The 22,439-nt window shown below is 42.7% G+C and overlaps 1 protein-coding gene across 3 annotated transcripts in view; it reads right to left on the bottom strand.

Annotated features, from left to right (window-relative positions):
• Window positions 1-22,439, bottom strand: part of dab2ipb (DAB2 interacting protein b) — a 152,530-nt gene that overhangs the window by 41,019 nt on the left and 89,072 nt on the right. For all 3 annotated transcript variants that reach the window (XM_039615304.1, XM_031754603.2, XM_039615305.1), the window contains exons 4-6: window positions 7,611-7,764; window positions 5,818-5,916; window positions 2,646-3,200 (exon numbers count right to left, since the gene is read on the bottom strand). In XM_039615304.1, coding sequence (XP_039471238.1) covers window positions 2,646-3,200; window positions 5,818-5,916; window positions 7,611-7,764 — 808 coding nt within the window. The remainder of the gene's footprint in view (window positions 1-2,645; window positions 3,201-5,817; window positions 5,917-7,610; window positions 7,765-22,439) is intronic.

Here is a 22,439-nt window from a genome sequence, read left to right as displayed (position 1 = left end):
GGGGAGGCAAGAGAAAAGGAGTGCAACAGAGCAGAATATGCAGGGCTTAATTAGTTGGTGATGGGCAATAAAATGTCACAAGAAGAAACAGAAGTCGAGGAGTGTTGTATACTGATGACTGCTGCAACCTGAAATCTGCATCTTCTAACTCCAGCTCCACTTAGAAGCTGGTTTTGACCTGTGCATGGGAGATTAAAGACAACACACATCAGCAGGACTGCAGGACCACAAAGAGACTTTCACCTCCACTTCAACCCCACAGGGTGCTGTGTTTTTTTGTCACGGTCCAATGCCACTGCAATGCATAGTCTCCATTTGCCAAAATCCAGTCTGGTGCAGTCTGAATTAGAGAAAAATGACTCATGGATTTGACTTGAGCTTGGCTAGTTGGAAGACTACACAATAATACCGAGGGAAGTAAATAACCAAAGGCTTTATTAAACAATTGCAGAAAGCCGAGTCTACATGATTTCCCAGAGTCTATCTCAGCACAAATAAATTGCTCGATTCCTAAATATAACTCGCCAATTCTCAGGCAGACTGTAAGTAAGTTGGCAAGACATGAAAAACACTTAATCGCCAAATTGAACAAACTCTACAACGCACGCAGAAACGTCTCCATTTAAAGCACGTGTTCAGCAGCACAGAACATCATCATTGGGCTTAAAAGTATTTTAGAATAAGCGATTTGTTGGAAATACAGGGTGCTGTTTGGCGAGACGTGACTGCTCCATCTCTCCATCTCTGATTTATCAAGGCTAAAGGGAAAAAAACCCAACACACTTTTGTGAGTAAGCCGTCTAAAAATGTCAGACCACTTTACAATGTCTTCAAGCCTTGACAGAAAGAGAGAAGCTGCAGTAGGTAACGCCACAAACACTCAGCATTTCAAGAGCAGCTATCATTAAGTCTGTGTTCGCATCAAACCTCAGACTTTTCTTTGCCTCTTCTTCTAAAGGCGTCAGTATGTAGCATGCAAGGCTACATTTAAAAGGATTTTTCTTGAAACACAGATGTATTCGGGAAATTATCTGCGTCTCTCCTTTAAGATGAACATTTGGGAGTAGCACTTCTTGCTGCAAGCTCCAGAATATGTGCATCTAGCAGCAGGGAAGGAAGACCGGGGAGGAGGTGAGAAAGAACTAAAAGTTCCAGTGTTTTCCTCAGAAGTCTGGGATTAATTAAAAGTAGTTAAGGAAGTAGCCATCTCTGCGGGGACCAGGGGAGGCCTCCCCCCCACCCATCAATCAGCAGCTATCAGTGCTGAACCTAAAACCAGCAGAGTGGCAGTACATTGTGTACTGACATCACTTCTTAAGCGCTAATCGTTCATCGCCCCACTGAGCCGGGATAAAGTCAAAGAAAGTCCAAAGCTTTGCTGACGACAAACTGACAAGCAAACTAAACAGAAACAGAAACTGTGGCTGGAAACTGACGAGGCAGAAAAGACGAAGTGATGCTGATGTGATAGACATTAATACATAGCGCACCTACAGGAGCCTTTGAAAGCCACAACTTCAATTTAATTCAATTCAGTTCAGATTATATAGTGTGAAATCAAAACAACATTCACCTCATCGTACTTTATATATGAAGACCCCACAATAACAGAGAGAAATCCCCAACTATCAGACGACCCCCTACCAGCATGCACTTGGCAACAGTGGCAAAGAAAAACCCCCTTTTAACAGGAAGAAACCTCCAGTGAAACCAGGCTCAGGGGAGAGGTGGCCATCTGCTCCATCTGAGGGGTAAGAGGAGGGAGAAAGGACAAAAGACACACTGTGGAAGCTCCCAGCACACAGTTTTTGTGCTAATGTTAATGACCTTTGAATGCATCAGGGCCTTATCTAGTATGCACCTCAGCACTTGACAACCAGGCTCTGTAATTTTACGTGATCTGTCACTTCGCTGTGGTTCCAAAACAATTCCATATAGCATAAATCCCACTACTAGTTAATCATGGAATATTTAGCTGTGCTGTTAGCAGACGGTAGCGTTTTGCTACAGCACCACGCACCACAAAGGAGCCATTATTTCATAAATGTTTGAGCAAAACCTGCAACCTACTGCTTTTCTCCACATACTGTATCAGAACAATATGTGCTCATAAAACTTGAATATTTTGACACAAATTTCCACTTTTTTCATAGCTACAGTATGTAAGGTCAAAATAGCATCATGTTTTACCCACTGAAAACACAAATATTGTGCCGTCAAAGGAAAGTCAAAGGCAGCTATTTTAGACGGATGGAAGATTATTTGAGTCCCAACAACCTGCTGTCATGGGAGGCTTAGCTACCACTGTGGTGAGCTAATCTATCCCTGTGCTTGGAGTGCTACAGACAAGCAGTGGATGTATTGTGCTCGGTCCTGCATCGGTATGCTGCGGAGAGCTGCGGGGGGATATGTGCGAGGGATTAGCTTGAGTTAAAACTGTAATACGGGCTGGTGCAGCGAGAGGAAATCACTTGTCTGTCTGGTCTTTGTCTGCTCTGCATTACAGCAGAGGAGGGGGTCAACAGTTCACAAGACGAGCAGGCAGCGGAGGAACAGTTAACCCATGTGAGCTTTCATAATGTCTTGTCATTACCTCATGGCAAGGTACGTGGAAACATCTGAAATAAAGGATCTTTGCTACTAACCTTGGCCTTGCCAGTGCTCTGCAGAATGTGAACCAGCGCGCACGCCATCTCCTCCTTGTTCTTGACGCTAATCCCAGGCTCGAGCACAGAGCACAGTAGCATGTAGTTATTGGTAGTGTACTCTGCAAATTCTTTGTACATCTCCATGGGAAGGATGTTCATGCTCTGATAGCGTGCCTTAATTCTAATCATGGGTCCAGACGTCTTGCCCTTGGGCGGGTTCGGGGTGCTGACGGGATACCATTTCTCCACAAACTGTCGCCCGGTGACAGCTGCGACGGGGATGTTGATGAGTCCGATGTAGTTGTTTTTGTCTTTCTTTTTCTTCTTGTCGGTGTCTTTGTAGAGGTGGGCTGTGATGGTCTTGACGGCAGGCAGGTTGCTGAACTCAAAGTGCTCTCCCCAGAAGACGTTGTCGGTCTTGAGCTTGCAGGTGGTGCGGGCGTAGAGCGAGTCATCGAGGCAGAGCTCACAGTAGTATTTCTTTTTGGCCGGCAGATCCTTGGCTTCGATGATCCACAGCCTCAGCATGTTCTCGACCCGTCGGCTGTTGTCCTGGAGACGGAAGATGACAGGAAGTAGTTTGATCAAATTTTTAAAAGCAACATGATAAAAAAAAAAAAATGTACTGAATAAAAAAAGGCAGTGAACAAATCCACTAAACAAACCACATAATTGGAAAAACAAACTGATAAAATTCAAGATCAGACCCTGACAGGGAAGTCTCACCGCTTCAAGAGTCAAAAACAACCTCGGCAGTATTTCAAACATTACACTGAAGCAATTTAAAAACCTCCCTTTCTCCCTTCCATTCCCACTCATTAAAGAGCTAAGAAATATCCTACATTATTTCACAGAGTGCTAACCCATTCTTATGTCATCAATTGATTTTGCCAAGAGCGGGCATATTTTTGGCCCATTATTCACACTGCCTTTGAAAACTACCTCCCAAAAAGAAGAGAGGAGATAATAATTACATTATTTAAAAAAAGAGGAAAAAAAGGAAAAAGAAATGGCAGAGCCTTTTACAATCATGAGAAGTACTTTAGATCTCTGGAGTGCCCAGAACTCAACGGTATCTGAATACGTTTCACTTTTTTTTTTTTTTAATGGTGCAGTTAAATTTTGTTTATGCTTTGTGTTTCTGTTGCTCTTCATCTTATTTTTGATGTCTCCGCCATTCATTTAAGTGCAGCTACATGAAACGGGGAGCTGAAATTTGAGGTGCTAAGCTGAGTTACAGACATCTATAAAGAAAAGACAGGCCTTTTTTTCCTCCCCAAGGCTTTTTAACTTGCTGCTTCTATTTGCAACTGAAAAACATACATATGTCTCTATCAAAATATCATCGTGCTCTTCTACATATTGCCTGGTTATGTCACAGTCTTACATAAACCTTCAAGGAATGTCAAGGGATCGCACTTGTGTTCCTTTCCAGGTCCGTCCCCCACAAATCTAGAGAATACACCCTCCAAATGATGAGCACTCACTTAACTTCCTTATTAATCTCTCCAACAGACGGCAAATATCTTGACTTGCGTGATTCATGTGCTGAGTCATGGCGCACATGATAATTAAAGCACAGTTCTACCATTTGACGTAACCAAGCAGGAAATTAAAAGGGTAATTAAATACGCTGCTGTTTGCTCTTTAAAAGCATTTTCATTCTTCAACCGCAGTTTGGTTAGGCTTTGATAAAAATACTTAGGTTTAGAAAGAAAACAATCACACAATTGGTGTTTGCCCGGTGAGTGCACTGAATGTTTTTGCTTTCTGCAACTGATTGCAAGTGGTTGACCTCAGGTTGAGTGTGCAACACCCTCAACCCCGGGACAACCAACTTTCACTCACAAGTTGAGTGCACAGGTTGCGTGCAGTGTGACTTAGACTGACTGAAATCCCTCTCAGACAGACTAGTGAAGGTTTGCAAATAACTGCCATCTAATTCATGCAGACAGATTGCCAACACATTGCAATCAATCTGAGTGAGTCTGCGCTGATGAGCACAACTTCTCTGTGATGTGTGTCTTTGCAATAATGGGGGACTCGACTTGGCTGGTTGGAATTTTGTTGTATTTATATATAAAAGCAAGGCTGCCAAGTGCCTGTATCGCTTTGCCGTTAAATCGCTGTCACTACATAATTATTTGAGGAGGTATATGTGAATTTTACTCTTCAAATCTATGAGGCTCTGGCAGTATTCTGAATGTAAGCAGCTAATGGGAATTTCTCTGTCTGTAGATGACACAAGATTTCAAGCTTTCACCTTGTTTATCTCAGTTAATCACCTCATTATCATAAAGAGCGTGCACCGAATTACAGACTAATTGCAAACTTGACCCAATTTAATTGCAGACTATCTTTTTCATTGCTTTTTCATCGCCATCTTGATGCCTCAAAGTTGCTTTGAAGATGGCAACTGGCTGCAACTGGTCACAGACCTGGTCTCAACCTTTCAAGCAATTATTTCAAAGGCAGCTCAATCTCAAGTTCCTTGTTCACAGTCACTATAATTGTGTTCCTGCTGCAGTCTCCAGCCACTGCCTTCCTTAGTGACTGTAATCATTAGGAAGCCATTCTGGCAGAAAGATCCGAGTGCAAACCCCTCTATGACGGTTGTGATAACATTTTGTACGAGATGCATGATCTTAAAAACGCTCTAGTTTTCTTGACTGTCTAACCTGATATAGGTAATATCACAGCAGTGGTGGATTAGTGGTAGTAGATATATCTAAAGTATTTAAAGCGCTAAGACAAGGATAATTCCAGAGCTATTTGAGAACCCCTCCACACCCCCAACGCCGCCACTTCTCCACATCTAATTAATGAGTAATTTGCTAAATAATGACGGATGAAAGAGTGAAGAGGCTGAGTGAGCAGGACTATTTTCTTGGCTTAAAATGTTTGCCACCTTCCCCTTGTCACAGCTGTTTGTCAGGATCCCAGATGGTACCGATACATAAAAAGCTCTTTACATGTTGCCTATATGCCTTCTCCATCAAACCTGACGTGCACACATCGGATTCTCGCCGTGTGAGTTGCAACACAGTGTAAACACTGTATGGCTCTGTCCTTATCACTGTTGCAAAGTGTGGTTTGGAATTGAGACACTTGTGTATGAACATATTACCACTGATTACTTCACACCCACTGTGTGTTTTTGCATACTCACCTTGTTTGGTTGTACAGCCCTCCTCAGATTCTCCATCCATTTGTCTCTTTCGGCTGCTGAGCGGCATGAGAAACATTTGCTTCCTGTGGAGGTAGTGACCTACCACAGAGAGAAGGGAAAAAAACTCAAATGCTTTAATGATACTGTCGGGGAAAAAAATAGAACAGTGAAGATTTCACTAAACTTTGCTCATAAATACCACAGAGACAGCAAAAGAACGGTAGGAGCATCTTCAGTCTCCTTATATGAGAGCTGTTTTTAAAACTGGATGGTTTAAAATAAGCACAGTAGGATGAATGGTGAACAGAGCACAGGGCAGAAAACTGAAAAAATTGAAAAAAATAATAATCAAATGAGCAGGATAATAAAGATTTTAGAGATTTCTGGTCTCCATAGCAGAAAGTGTAGGATAGTATTGGGTCGCTTCCCTCCAAGAAACTCCCTTGTTGACAATTCAGCCGTTAATGCAGTGATTAAAGACAAAGTCTTTCATAATTTGTTTTGAATTTCTCTGCTCCAACAACAATAATTACAAGACATCAAATTTCATGTAGTAATTAAAGAAACTGCCCACTGTACTTCCACTGATTTTCTGTAACTAGAGAAAAGTCATCAAGAGTTAATCACAGACATTGTGTGTTCCACAATAAAGAGAAGTTGGCTCTATCATGACTTTTGATTGCGATTGGTCATCAGCACCTCATAATGAAGCAGATTTACAGCAAAGACAGGGGATTAGAGGACTCGCTGGTTCCAAAAATATTCCTGCTAGAGGCTGACTGATATAGGATTTTTAAGACGGATACCAATACCAATATTTGGGGATTTAGAACTCCAATATATCGGCTGATATTATGAATCATAAACAGATTTCCATTACACTTGTTATGTTTAGTTACTTATGAGTCTTTCTTAAGATAATATGGGAATGCAGTTTAAAAATAATGTCATTTTATTTTGTCTTACTCGTTCACGCTCTGCTCGATTCTGCTGGAATCAACTGCTTGTTGTGTTTGTGGCGTTTCAAAGACGGGTTGCCAAATGATGACACCAATATATTTGCAAATATTGTCCTATGGACTCTATTTCCCAAACTAATAATTAAAACTTGTGAATTATCAAACTATGGCACATGGGAGCCTCCTGGATAAATAGCAATACTGAAGATTTTGTTGTGACCAATAGTTTTAATTAGCTTTTTCTCAGCTTTTGAGTATTATGACAGATGGCGCTGATCAACAGAATGCCCAGGAGCTTCAGCTAGTGTTGCTATTAGAATAATATATAAAAAAAAGTACCAAGCAGTTCCAGATTCTTCTTTTTTTCTTCTGTGATCTGAAACTAAAATCTTGGGGGCGGGGGCAGATTAAGGAAATACTCAGCAAAAAGTCCTACTTTGAGTTGAGAAAAAGCCAGTTAAGGGTTATAGCAAACCCAAAATAGTGTGTTGTGGTAACTGGGAAAACAACACAGAGTCGTTACTTCACTTGAACTACAAATAAAGGCAGGCTCATTAAAATTAATGAATATTTCAGCTGTTAGCTTATTCTGGGATTCTGCTGTGCATTCAAAAAAGCTGCAGAACAAACTGTAAATCCAAAAACTGACTTTTCCTATAAGCTCAGCTTTGATGTCTGCCAGCATCTGGATGTCAAATTCAGATACAGTTGATGACTGTCAGCTATGTGTGTAGTTGTAGTAAGTACATTAACTATTGAACTATTTTATTTCACAAGCAAAGCAGCACCAGATGCATATAGGCTGTGTGTAGATGCATATAGCCCCCCTCTCACCTCAAAGCAGTAGTCCTGCCCGAGGATGCTGCTGTGAACAGGCTTGATGATAACCTCGTCCTCCATACTTAGGTCCAGGGCTTCCACAGCGCTGCTGGGGCTGAGCAGTGATTCATGGGAGCGGGACTCCTTCAGCCTTGGCATCAGATGAGATCTAAGAGCAGAGAAGAAGGAAGAGAAAACTGAATCAGCCTGCCGAGTTTGACGGGCAGAAGCGATAGAGAGAGCGAGAGAGGAAGCATATGGGCCGCCCGTAACAGCAAGCGCGAAGGAAGCGATTGCGAGGAGGACGACGAGAGGATGCTCCACTTGCCTCCGAGTCAGCCGACGAGCTCGCACGCTGCGCTTATATCGACACATTCACGCAGCCACTTCTAAGCACGGCGATAGCAGATGCTTTGTGGCTCCTCATTTACAAGTTGCAGCATCAATGAATTAATGAAACAAGCTCGGAGGATTGACTCAAGCTGTTCTGCCAACTAATGCAGCGCAACCACCATAAATAGGAAGTTAAGCATTTTACAGATTATCATTAATGTTCAGACACCCGTGATGTAATCATCTTCCACCGCTATAAAACTGCTTCATTGATGCTTTTTTGGATTTCCATTTGGGACCCAGAACACAACAGCATTCTCTGGCTCAGAGTGCCTTTAGAGAAATGTTCAATAGTTTGTCAAAGATGGCCCCTAAGCCCACAATTCACAGGCATTTTTTTTTTTTTTAGCCAAAGAAGATTAAGAGACAAAGTAAAGAGCTTTCCACTGTTTGCTGTGTTTGATGTTGCCCTACTTTCTGTCTTTACAGAAGAGTTGGATTGAGTGGCTGTCACTTATAAAGGGCAAATGTGTCTCTACGCCGTGTATGTATGCTGGTGAGCAACATTAATTTGAGATTTCCACATCATGAAGTCAACCAACATTATCCAGAGTCAAAAACAAGCACTTAGCCCTCGTGTGCTTCCTTTAACCACTAACCCTACGATCCCTACCGCATCGCATCTGGAAGAGGATGAAAAGTTAAATACTGTAACATTAGTGAGGGCTGCACGCAGCAACAGGCACGCTACATAACATCAGCCCCTGATGCTCCAATACTCAAGAGGAAGATGAAGACAAGGGTTCAATTGCTCATGTAATGAGTGAGAACAGTCTTTTAACAGTGCCCTCTATGGACGGCTTACACACTAATCCCCATGCATGCGTGTGCGCGTGTGTGTGTGTGTGTATACTGTACATATTTTCAGTGGAGTAGAGGAAGAGCTTTTCAGGAAAAATGCAGCAGCCGTAATGACAGATTAGTGACTGCGTGCGGCCCTTTGTAGAGTCAGCCAGCTTTGTTGCCAAATCCTCTGTGCAATATGAAGTGGATAATGACCTGGACACTGTGCTTTTTTTCAGTTTTTTTATTACTTAATAACAAACGCACACACACACACAAACACACAAGCATACAGTGGAAAATGCCATCCTGTGAAATAGAAGAAAAGAACACAACAAGGTGCAAAAGAAAGAAAAAAAGAGAAAAAAAAGCCTAAAGGATAGCTCTGAATATGAAAATCCAGTTTTAGAAGCTCTTAAACTACTCCCCCAGCACAGCTGGAGAGGAAGTGACTTTGCACCTTCCTCTGCTTTGTGATTGGCTGACAGGGTACTGGGCAGAACAGAGAGCAAGTAAAATAATCAGAAAGGAGGGGAAATGGGGATTTTTTTCACTTGCTTTTTTTTTTGGTGGGATGTTCTGTCAGAAACAGGAAGGGAAGGGAATGTCCACGGACCACAGTTCAAACTCCTAAAGCTGCACGGATGATTCTAAGGGAACTAACTGCAGGAAAACAATCCGTCAGAGCGCTGCGTTTTAATGAACTCGTAGCACGTGCATTTCTCATACTGAGGCAGAGGTGAACAGGGAGTGTGAGCATTTAATCTGTAAAAGAATGATCCAGAATTTGACTAAAGTATGGAGGAACTGCCTCAGAAAGAATGCACTGCGTCCCCTAAAAGGCATCTATTTCATTCTTACATAATGACTCTCTTTTTTTTCCTCTCAGCATATTGTATTAGAAGAACATTAGTGTCAGTGAGAATTGTGGCAGACTGTGAAAGTATGAATTGATAAATAAATATGCTGCCTGTCATCTGCGTGGCACTGTATTAAACTGTGCCGCGGCGTGTAATTTACAGCCTATTGTGGGCCGCTTCTCCATAACGACAGTAAAAGAGTGTCTGACGTCTGAATCTGTTCATAACTTCTACATCTGACAAAGCCTTCATGCCAACCTCCTGCAAATGACAACCTGCAATACAAGCAGGACATGGTGCTTTCTCCTTTTCATGCCTACCACCCTCAGCTTCATCCATTATAAGAAAACGTCCTTCTTTGTCCTTGTCCTTGTATCTACGCTTCCCTTCATCCGAGGTTTAGGTGGGGGTCCACGTTTTACATTGACTATCTGACACATATCTTTCCGGCGCTTTCTCTAAGTTGTGCTTCAGATTTGTTTCACTCACTGTGTTCTTCTGGCATTCTTTTTAAAGATTTCAGATATTTCAAACCAGTGGCTCATATGCAAGAAAATAAATGTGCATAAATACGTACTCGTGTAATGCTTGATTTAGACTTGTGTGGGGAAATGCACGTTGTAACCTATGACATAACTGGAAACCCCTTTCAACCCCTAAGCCATAACCTTCCACGTAACCTAATGCGCAACCCCCAAGAAATGTAACTGTAGTCCCTGATAAGTAGCCAGGATAATAAATACATTCACATAGACAAAAGACGATTGCATTTTTAATCAAGCAAGTACCTCTTATATGATGGAAGGCATGGCAGCCCCCTGTTGGGTTTTTATTAGATGCTAAAGTTTCGAGATGTTGCCAACATGAACCAAAGTCTCCTGCCTGGATTCAAACTGCAGACTTTACACGTTCATTTAAACCCATTTTGATCCTTTATGTTTTTGTCTCCTGTTGGATGAGAGACACAGAGCAGCGACTAGCAGCATAACACAGATGTTTAGTTTTCTTCCTACCGTTACTGTTAAACCAGCTTCTATCTGCACCTTTTTCTTTTCTCGATGCCAGCTTTTCCACTTCAGCCAAATTGCAGAATCCTTTTTCCGATTGCAGAGCAAAATGTATCAACAACAACAATCCGGCTGGTTGTTCCGCACATTTAAAATAGCCCCCAAAAAAACAAAAAACAAGGAGGGATAGAGACTGGTGAAAATATTCTTTGATTGGCGAACGCTGTGTGGGAAAGCAAAGCTGCTGCTCTTCCAGTACATACTTGTCTCTGAATGACTGTTTAAATGTCTTTTTTATAATCCCAGAAACCTGGTAGTGTAGCTGTACATTCACTATTTAGGAATTTATGCTGCTGCATCAGGCCAAATCCCATCAGCCCACTGTGAGAACTAGACAGACTGTGTTCTGCTCTGCCAGCCCTAATACTGACTCCTAACTGAGTTTCCATTGAACCTCGGCAGAGTAATGGATCCTGAGTGTGTCTGGGCTTCACCCAGTGCGCTTTGTGTCTGCATCCTGTAAAGAGAGTTCATCAGATAGGCTGTCTGGGCTCCAATACAGTCTGAAACATCAGGCGCTTATAGGCGTCAGTGTACTTAGACGCATAACACTGCACTGGCTACACCGCAAGGGAGTATGTTTGTACTGGGAGCTCGAGATAGGCTGAATTAATGGAGTGCGACGCAAAGCAACAGCACTCTTAAAATCCACATCCCACTGAGCTACTACAAGAGTTTGCTTTGTTTCACTACAATCATATGAACTACAACAAAAACACATTAACGTGCACGTGAATTAGTGCTAATCTCCACATGGGAAATAAATACCCTCTTTGTGTTGTCGTTCCAATAGCGAACAACAAGAACGAGCCAAAAGAGCAAAGTTAACCCTTCCAACATGACGAAAAACAATAAACCCAGGCAGAGTGTTAAGTCTTCTTGATTTTGGCGGTTACTGTGGATACCACCCCCACGTCCAGTGTTTCCACAGCATTTGGTTAGTCCAGCATTTACAACAATCGATACTCTTCCAACTTGCATGCTGGCACGACAGTTACTTGTTAATAGTCCTCTCTACCAAGCACACGAGAGACACTGTTTAGGTAAACATATTAGCAACCACAGCCAGTCAAAGACAAAGGATGACAAATTAGTACTTGCTAAATGTTTGATGCCATCTAACTCATATTCTTTCAGAAGCGAGATGAACTTATTTTATTCCAAAGTAATTGTGAGACATTATCTAGCCAAACTTAAAAAAGAGGCAGAGAGATACATAAAGTTAAAAAGAATTCAGAGTTTATTTATCAGGAGAAATGCATACAAGTTTAAAATATCTGTCTGTGGTTTCAGATGGAAAGTTGGAAAGCGATTCAGTTTTTACAGCAGCAGCAGCAGGGTAGAGACGGTTGAAAAGTTGCCTATTATCACTTTAACTACGATGTGTGCCTTTCTGCAACTATAAATACTGTCGGCAAAAAAAGAGAAACTCTCTGTATTAAGAACAAATATCAATACTAACTGTTAGACTGCCTGCTCTGCAACCAATCGATTGACTACAGGATCGAAAAAAAAAAAAAAAAATCCATAAGTGAATCTAAGATTATCCATATCTGCCACAATGCACTAAGTTCACTCTCCAGCAGCTGCCAGGCTTTTTAGCCTAAATGAATTACAAACAAATATAAAAAGGTAGTTTTGCAGCGTAAATCCCGAGCAGTAGATTCCACTGTGTATGTTCTTGTGATATGATTTTTCTATTCTGATGAGCGAAGGCTTTGCATCCAGCTTGAGTGTAGCTGTCAGAGCTATTTGAGATGCTGCTGGATGTGCCCGCAGTTAGAAAACAGGTATAAGCCACACTTATTGAATTATGTCAATTTTGATAGTGTTTTTAGATGAACTGTGTTTACGTTTAACATTTTTGGCTATAGTAGTTTGTAAAAATCAGGTCTTGATTAGTTTAGAGTCAACTTTTAGTAAACAGTTCGGAGAACGTACTAAAAAAGGTAGATTTTGTAGTATCTTCTGGGTTAAACGTCGGCTGCCTATTCCTCCTAACTTAAACCCCCCCCCCAAAAAAAACAGGTACGTGCCCCAAGGCCACTGATGTAGTGCTCTTTTGCTGTGAAACCAGTCAAAGACATTTGGGGTTAGAAACTGCAACACAATGGTTAAACCAGTTCTTTGTAACACTATACCTAAAGCAATGTCCAATACACTGACTTTTCATCACATTTGCGCCTGAAGCATTCTCCAGCTTCTGCAGCTGGCCTGGCTTATAGATGGTCCTCAAAGCAAAAAAAAAAAAAAGATCCAGGCAGCCAGCAGCAACTACTCCTCTGCAAGCACCTGGGCCCCTAACTCAAAGCATCAAAGAGGAAAGCATCACACTTAACAAGCACATACTGCACAAACACACGCACACACATAAACACACACAGAGTAATTGTTCCAGCTTGATTATGAAACACGTGCACTACATGAACAGGAAAGCAGACAAACAGACCATTATTCATGCATCAAGCCTCATACAATGAAGTGTCCATTATTCCCACTGCTTTGGCGCTGACTCAGTGGAAAGGACCACGGGCCGCAGTGGAACAAAAAAGTGTCTGTCACACTGACTGCAGAAAACTCTGTCATGAGTCCGATCGCTCGTTTGATCCAGGCAGACGTGGGGAGTCTCTCTCAGTGCTCAGCCTGAATAATGAGGCAATACGGACTCAGGGAGTGATGTTCAGGAAAAAAATAAATCTCACAACACTCACTGTCAGAATTCTTTTTTCTTTTCTTTTTTTTTTTTTTTGCATTCGTGTCCTCGTTTCACATTTTATTCAGCGACAGAACAGCATTCTGCATTTTGGGTAAAGACCATGAACATGTACGTTTTCCTGCATCAACCAGCCATCTGTCAACTGTCATCGGAACAGTTGGGTGATGGGTAGCAAGAGAATATACACAAAACAAAAAAAAAAAAGGGGGGGGGGGGGAATTCTGGCCCATAGTAAGAGCAGGAAAGAATAGCAGTCAAAGGAAAGGAGACAAAAGGGATCTTGTCAGATGCTGCTGGTGCAGAACAGTGGATGTGTGAGCTGCACCGCTGACATGTGGCTACAGGCCTCGGAGACCAAACAGCAATCAGGCCAGCCGGAGGATCCAGTCAACAGAGCAACAGAGCAAACCTCATTCAGAGCTGAAGCCTGACACACGGTGAAAGACTGATCTCTTGAGATGAAGACAAGAGGCTGCTGATGAAATGAATCTGTGATGTGGCGCTGAAAGTGACAGTCCACTTACAATTGGCTTTGCGGGAGGACATTTGCACATAATATCTGAGCTTCAACTCTTAATTAAAAGCTCATCCATCTGTGACGTCACTGAGTTCCCTGAGTGGCTAAATAGTGTGGCTGCGAGAGTCGCAACGTTGACAGCGAAAGGTGGAAAAAACATTCATTCACATGTAAACGGGGGTAACACAGATGTCAGTCCAAAACTAGCATGTTCGCGCTTCGCGGTACCTATTCTTGATGGTGGCCAGTGGTCTTAATAGCACACAAGACAAATGAGAAATCACACTGGGAAGTGGGAATACCGACCCAGGGAATAAAAGAACGAGCGCTGGCATGAAAGTTTTTTGCAAGGAATAATAAGAACCAGTTAGAGCTGTATGTGGACCACACATTGGCTTAGAGTATAGTATAGAAGGAATAGCACCACACAAAAGAGGGAATTTCATATACATAGAGGAAGGAAGCTTTTAAAGGAGAGAATGAGACACAGAAAGACATGCACACCCCTTTCCACACAAAAGGGACAAATACACACAGGAAAGGAGGGACCTAGCTCTAGTATTCAGTATCTCCTAAATGATCAGCTCCTTAAGCCCCCCCCCCCCCTTCCTTTTTAGGCATCTGTAGGGATGTCTGACTCAGAGTGCTGGCAGACACATTACAATGTGGAAACCATTGGCTGGTAGCTGAGATCAGGTGGTTGAAGAGCAACTGTTGGAGAGAGCTAAGGCAGCCGCTGAGCCTGTCTTGTAACACTCGCGCACGCACACACACACATATGTGCCCAGCTTGATTACAGTGAGTGTGCAGTCTCCCTGCGAGACTGGGAGGTAATTCAGTGTAACATCTGCCAGGACACTCGCAGCAGGAGGCCAATGAGCACTGCTGAAGAGCTGAATTGGTGTGGGGGCCGAGCTTTTGGCTTGGAGCTGGTGCGCTGAGTGAAGGAGAACAGGACAGCTGGCTGCAAAGACAATGGCTGCATACAGAATGACTGAATGATGATCTGCGAGGACTGTTTGGTTGTCATTGGCGGTGATGTCATAGCATGTGGTAAATCCCTTTTACACATTTCATTTTTCTAACCCAGGTCAGTTAAGGGTCAGAAGCAAGTGCCTATCAAAACATATTGTATAGTTTCTTCAGGACAGGGAAACCGATTGTGGATCCATAGCTGTATTCATAATTACATCAGGCATGAGGCAATCAAGCCAAGAGATTATATAGTAAGGTCAAAGGTTGTACTTATTGGTGACTCTTTAAATCAAAGCTAAAGGGCAAGGGTCACAGTATTGACCACCAATGAATTATGAGCACCGCATTGATTTAAACAATGCACTTCATGTGATGAAAAGAAGGGGAAAAAATACCCAAATGATTTATTATGATCAATAAGGTTTTATCAGTGTAACAATACTTATTCTTCCCATACAATTCATTTATTGAACCAAACCGAATCATAGAAAGAAACAACGGGACAAGCCCTGTGAGCAAGCACAGTGGCGACAGTGGAAGGGAAAAACTCCCTTTTAACAGGAAGAAACCTTCAGCAGAACCAGGCTCAGGGAGGGGCGGCCATCTGCTGGGAGCGGCTGGAAGTGCTGGAAGGGAGACGAGACCAAAGTCACGCTGAGAGATCCGGTCTCTGGATCCAAACTGGGAGGCGGTTCCACAGAAGAGGGGCCTCAAAGCTGAAGCTCTGCCTCCCATTCTACTTTTAAATACCCTAGGAGCCACAAGTAAGCCTGCAGTGCGAGAAAGAAGTGCCCTGTTGGCACTGTAAGGTATTTAAGTTGGGGCTTGATTATTAAAGAGCGTGTATGTGAGAAGAAGGTTTTAAACTGGATTGTGAATCCAGCAGGGGTTAAATTCAGTCCACAACTGAATGTCAGTTAAATCAATATAAATCACCTTGAGGCAACTGTTACACGAGCTATACAAATACAACTAAATTGTTTTAAAGTTTATCAGCATACAGACAAACACACTTTCCATTAAATATCACACATTTTTTTTTGTTCATTAGCCATTATTGATTTTTTACTTAATCTTATCACCTGGGGAAGTTAAACATATAGGCTCTAACAACAAACCTCCACTGTGACATTAATAGACTATTAGGATCAGGTCTGTCACATATTAGCGAGTATGACTCAGACATGACCGTGAGGCTGAGAATACCTAAGGTATGCCAAGGTCATGGAAACAGTGTGAGCATCTGTGCTCATGTGCTGGATTCACGTGTGAGTATTTTACGCTTTGAACATAAACTGAGAAAGAAACACAAATTAGTAAGAAGCAACAAAGCTTCTCTCTTGAACTCTTGCATAACTGCTAAGTGCTCAGGGAACATGGATTAAAAAAACAACAACATGTAAATGAGCAGAGGAGATGAGGAAGTGTGTTTTTCACTTCTTGACCTGAATATTCAAACACCCCTGTGGCTTTTGGACAAAGAAGCAGGCGAACACCGGAGTTCACGAGGAGAAAAGGGCAGAGACTTTTCTTCCCACACAACACGGGAAAACAACAAGTAGCTTACGATCGCTGCATATAGCATTTTTCCTCCTTTGCCCCCCCTTTCATAGCTGCATTTTTATTCATATCAGAGTTAGATAGTTATTTTCACACATAATTGGCTCTAAACTTCAGAGCGTGCTGTCAATACAGAGATCTTATTTGCAATCTAAAGCCAAGATTTGCCTCTGGCATTGAATAGTTTTCATCTCCAAGTCTAAACCTGTCTCTGTTTTTTTCCTCTAGCCACCTTCCTGTCCGACTTTTCAGATGTATTGCACTTTTCCTCCTTCTTTTTCCTTTTACAAATCATTTCATAAGGAAAACACTTTGTCATTTATGTACTAAAAACTAGTTGAACGCAAGCCACACTGTACAGTGAACCCTTGAGGCAGATGCAGAAACAGAGGTCTCCAGAAACCACAGAGTGCAGCTGTGCTGTAGCTATCCACAGCAGCAGTCGCTCCCCTGAACACAGTATTAAAACAAAAGTGACACTTACGATTTACTAAATAGGTGAAACATTCTCCAGCTGGACCTCTCGGAGCCAGATTCCCCCAAACGCACAACTCCACGTTGGATTGCATTCCTCGCTAGTGAACCGTCCCTGCGTTTTCCCTGACTATTTTTGAGTCTCTGGGAACGTGGCTGGAGACTCTGCCCTCTGAGTTACACCACACCGCTCCCTAAGGATGTCTGCTGCTACTAACACACACCCATCTCCACATCCCATTTAAAAAGACAGCGCTGTTATTTAGGACAGGCCTGCCCACACTGCACTTTGAAATTACACTGGCATAAAATAAAGCACAAGTAACAGCATGAAAAGTTCAAGGGGCTTTGATATAATGCTTTGAGGTCACTGTAACTTATCCAGGATTGTGTATTCATATATGGGTGGTGCCTTTAACCACCAAGTTAAACCAACAAGTCATTTAGTTCCAACTTTTAAAAAAAGAAGTTAATCTAGCTGTACTCGCTCTCTGGGACACACACTTTCAAAGTCATCAGATCGGTCTCCTCTGCTTTTTCTCACACTGACATAGACCCTGTACTGGCAGCCAGGAAGTCAACCCCCACCTCCACCTCCACCACCACCCACCCCCCTCTCTCGTTCCCTGCAGCAGGAAACAATGGCTCAGCCTTCAGTACCATGTTCTGTGGGAAAATCCTGGGTCCTTGGCTAGTGAGTAGGACTCAAGGAAAAAGGAGAAGAAGAAAAAAAGAATGAGAGAGGAAGGCCCACAAAAAAATAAAAAGAACAGAAAGCGAGACAAGAAAAATGAGGCCAGCTGAGTTTAGGAAATGGACACGCTGCCAGATGTGTCGCTTGTTTTTTGCTTCCACTCCCCCTCCCATTTTCCACATAGTTGGTGACCCGGTGACGGAAAACATGGCTGCTGAGACAGGCTGTCAAGAAACACCTCAATTCAAACTGATGCCCGAGTTAAAAAAACAAAACAAAAAAACCCAGAAATGTCTGTCATTTCTGCCAAAACAAGAATTTGAAAACTTTGGCATAGACTAGTTTAAATGAGTTAGAATGCTTCTGAATGACTGGAGGATATTATACCTCAATCATTCCAAGAGTCAAGCGAGGACGACATAGGAGCTGGTAGCAATCACCTACTGTATGGTTCAATTTGCTGTGAACTGTACAGCAGAAAGCCCATTCTAGCTGCACCGATTTCCCAGCTTTCAAACAGTTTAAGCAACATTTGAAAGGTGAAACTGGCCTAGGTTGAATGTACTTGTCCCCCCCTTGATGTAATGATTTGGAGTTGTTTGCGCTTATCTAGAGTAAACACACTTGCACGCCTTGGTGTTTTGGAGAGCGGCCGGGTAAAGGTTAACTTACAAAGCCAGGCCAAAGCTGGAAGGCTAAACCCTCAGGGGGGATTTCCTCATTCCTCTGGTCTAGGCCGCGATAATATCATACCTTATTGGTTTGTTTGGAGATATAAATAAATAATAAAATGTGGGACAAGGAAAATGATGTTGTACCCACTGAAGCTCATTTGTAATCACAGTAGCATGAGAAGGACGGATCCAGAAAATTCTAATAAATCTTCATTATTCATTGGAGGGGAAAACATTCTGAACAATGATCCTCTGTATTCGGTGAGTCATCTGACTGCACAAGTTTTTGGTTTTTTTTTAGTATTCTGAATATTTATAAGTGAATTACAATGTACAGAGAAGGCGTATTTGCATCTGTCTGTCTGATGCTGTTTTGCGAGGACAAATCCACGTCGACTCGTGCCAGCGAGCGTGTTGGCGGGTAAGTGCGAGGTCAGGAACCGACTGCAGCGGCCGACAATGCAAAGGGATGAGATCACAAGTGAAGGCAGGGCTGTGTTGGCTAGCTGTCTGCTTTGCAGGTATTCCCTGAGAAGCCTCGCCTCTGTGGTGCTTTTCTTTCCCCACTAACCTGCTCAGAGGAGGAACACCTGCATGCACAGAGGTAAATACAGAGGGGGAGAGAGAAGAAGGAGAAGAACAAGAGTAAAAATAGTCTGTGGATGCAGTACATTCCAGGCAAGCTTCCACAAGTCTACATGGTGGAGAGACGGTGGTGGATGTAAAGCTGGAGACATCTTGGAAGATAGGGAGCAGGAAAGATGAGGGCAGATGAAAAGAAAAAGATGGATGGACTAACAAGATAGGAGGCTAAGGAGAGGTGCAGAACACACAGTGTAATTCAATGTTATAGAGATAAAGTAGCTCATACTTTCTGGTGGAATCTTAGTTGAAAGAGTCATTGATGTTTTATTTCTATATTTTAATATGTGGGACTGAAATGGGACTAGAAAGACTAGAGCATATTTCTCCCATATTGGCTTCTCTATATTGCCTCCCTGTCAAATCCAGAATCAAATTTAAAACCCTTCTCCTCATATGCAAGGTCTTAAAGACTTCATAGTGCTACATCACTCCAATAGAGCACATCACTCTCAGACTGCAGGCTTACTTGTGGTTTCTAGAGTATTTAAAAGTAGAATGGGAGGCAGAGCTTCAGTTTTCAGATCCCTCTTCTGTGGAACCAGCTCCCAGTTTGGATTTGAGAGGCAGACACCCTCTCTATTTGTAAGAAATAAATTAAAAGCTTTCCTTTCACACATTCATTACTTATACAATAGTCCTAGGTTGCTTTGGGCTTCCCATGATGCACTGAGTCTTTCTTCTCCACCTCTTTTCACTTTCTATGTGTTCAGACACCACTCTGCATTTAATCATTGGTTATTATTAATCTCTGGCTCTCTTTGACAGTGTGTCTTTTTTCCTCTCTCCTTCCTCTTACCCCCATTTACTCACAGCAGACAGCTGCCCCTCCCTGAGCCTGGTTCTGTCCACCCCCCGTTAAAAGTGGGTTTTTTTTCCTTCCCACTATCGCCAAGTGCTTGCTCATACAGTAGGGGGGCCCTCTGACAGTTGGGGTTTTCTCCGTATTGTTGTAGGGTCTTTACCTTACAACAAAAATAGAATTACATTGCAAACTGGATTATTTGCTTTCAAATGCTCAGCATGTCTTGTTTTGATATGCCTGTGTATTTTTAAAAGTGGGAGGAAAAAAGATTAGCTGTGCTGCAGGCCTAATGGAGATCACGACAACTAAATACCAATATTAGATTTAGATAAATTGGATTTATGAGATTTTTGCATCATGTCTTAAAGAACCTTGACAAATCAATTAGTTAAATAAAAGATGGCATTGTCTTGCCCTCCCCCCAGTCTTAAACTTAAGTCATTTCCTGAAAGAATAACACTGTAGTCCCCCACACCCCACCCAAACATCAGAGAGTATTTTCAGACACAGAACTAAAACTGTTAGTATTTATAGACACAGAGCATATTAACACTAATAACTGCTGACTAATAACACCAACGGCTGTGTGAAGTCATGCACATACTGTATTTCCCTTTGGCTTCACAACATACACTAGCAAGATAAATGACTTGCTGCACTGGATCTTTTCGCTGAATTTGTTGATAGTAAATGATACACAGAATATTAGTCTTATCTAAACACTAAACCCTATCGGGGGGTTTTATCTGCATCATCCACTCCCTATTCTAGAGTCAACAACAGTTAATAAGCGCACCACATGCCCTCGGTGTTTCGGGAGTGCGTGTAAATCCCTCGTCACTGTGATGTCAATGTCCAAATGTAGTCAGAGGGGAACAAAAATCAATGTGTTTTTGTCAGTTTTGGCTGAAGCGCTGTTAAGACATGAAGGTAATTCAAAGACAGTGTCTCCATCTCCTGCAGACATAGGCACAGGAAGAGAAAGGAAAAGGAAATGGTACAAGGTGGTATTACAATTCCCTGCCTTGGCTCCTTTATTCATTTCCCCGTGTACAGCTTGCCTTCCATTTCATTTCTGCAAAGCAGCTTACTGCTGAGAAACAGACGCACAAACAGAACCGAGACGCAGCATTAACATCAGCGGCAGTGTGTTTGTTTGGGTAGAAGAAATACATAAAGACATAGATTAAAAAAAAAAAAAGCATGAGAGCAGACGCACAGAAAAAGACCTGTAGGTCTGATGCTTGAGAGCTCTCCTCTCCCGTTGTTCCTATTGACTCTGCACTGTGGCCTTCGGGGCAAGAGAGCGCATGAGTGATTGAATTATTGACAACGCGCAACATTGCCTCATCACAAGCATATGTTCCTCTTTCATCTCCTCCCAGGCAAAGTGGAGGAGATGCAGAATAATGTTGCCGAACGCCTTTCATTCACCCCAGTCTGCCATCTTTCATTCACAGCGGTGAGCACTGACTGGAGCAATACACCAGCCTCCCATTTGCTGATGTGCACCATGAGTGACAACGCATTTAACTCACTGAACGAACAAGCCATCTGAAATGGGACGGTTTTGTTGGGGTTTTTTGCTTGGCCACATTGTCACTCTTGTTTTTATGCCCCAGATCCTTTTCAGATTAATCACTTTGACTAAAACAAGGCTAAATGCTATGCACTTTCTATAAAAAATGGATTAAAATGAAGCATGTTACGCTGTTTAGATGCCAGTTCTAGACACTTTAGGAAAGCTGTACCCATAACAGTTGCTATGACCACCTGCCTAATATTGTGTTGGTTCCCCTTTTGCTGCCAAAACAGCACCGACCCATCGATACATGGACTCCACTAGACCCCTGAAGGTGTGCTGGTGGGCTGTGGTATCTGGCACCAAGATGTTAGCAACAGATCCAACACGTCCTGTAAGTCGAGGATGGGCCACCATGGATCTTTGGCCAAGTCAACACCTCAAACTCATTCCTGGTCTGCAGCAGTGCTTCGGTAAATGGTACGTGTCAAACTAGCATCAACATAGATGGCAAGGTTTCCCAGCAGAACATTGCCCAAAGCATCACAGCTCCTCCTTGGGTTTTCCTTCTTCCCATATTGGATTCGGATACTAGGCGTTTCCCCAGGTAAGTGATCACATGCACCTGGTCATCCCCACGTGATGTAAAAGAAATCATGAAAATGTCATCAGACCAGGCCACCTTCTTCAATTGCTTTGTGGTTCAGTGCTGTATTCTAATTTGATTGTGTTTTGGACATTTTCAGTGCGTTATTCTAGTTTCACTATTGCCAAAAGGTTAGAGTGAGTGAGAGAATGTATGTTAACTATGGGGTGCTACGCTTCAGTGTAAGCTCCACAACTGAACTGAAGCTAATAAAGTGGACAAAAGGACGATGGAGTCGTGTCTCAACATGGACAGAGGTCAGCATGGGCACCCTGACTGGTGTGCGATGAAGCAGCCTCATACACAACAAACTGTACTCTGTATTCTGACACCTTTCTATAAAAACCAGAATGAACTTTTTCAGCAATCTGAGCTACAGTAGCTCGTCTCTTGTATCGGGCTGCACAGACTAGCCTTCGCTCCCCATGTGCATCAGTGAGCCTAAGCCACCCATGACCCTGTTGCTGGTTCACCACTGTTCCTTCCCCACACCCCACAAGAGCTTCAGCTTTGGAG

The sequence above is a fragment of the Oreochromis aureus genome, linkage group 7 (genome assembly GCF_013358895.1).
Source record: "Oreochromis aureus strain Israel breed Guangdong linkage group 7, ZZ_aureus, whole genome shotgun sequence".
Classification (NCBI taxonomy): Eukaryota; Metazoa; Chordata; class Actinopteri; order Cichliformes; family Cichlidae; genus Oreochromis; species Oreochromis aureus.
This window is presented reverse-complemented; position numbering and strand designations above follow the sequence as displayed.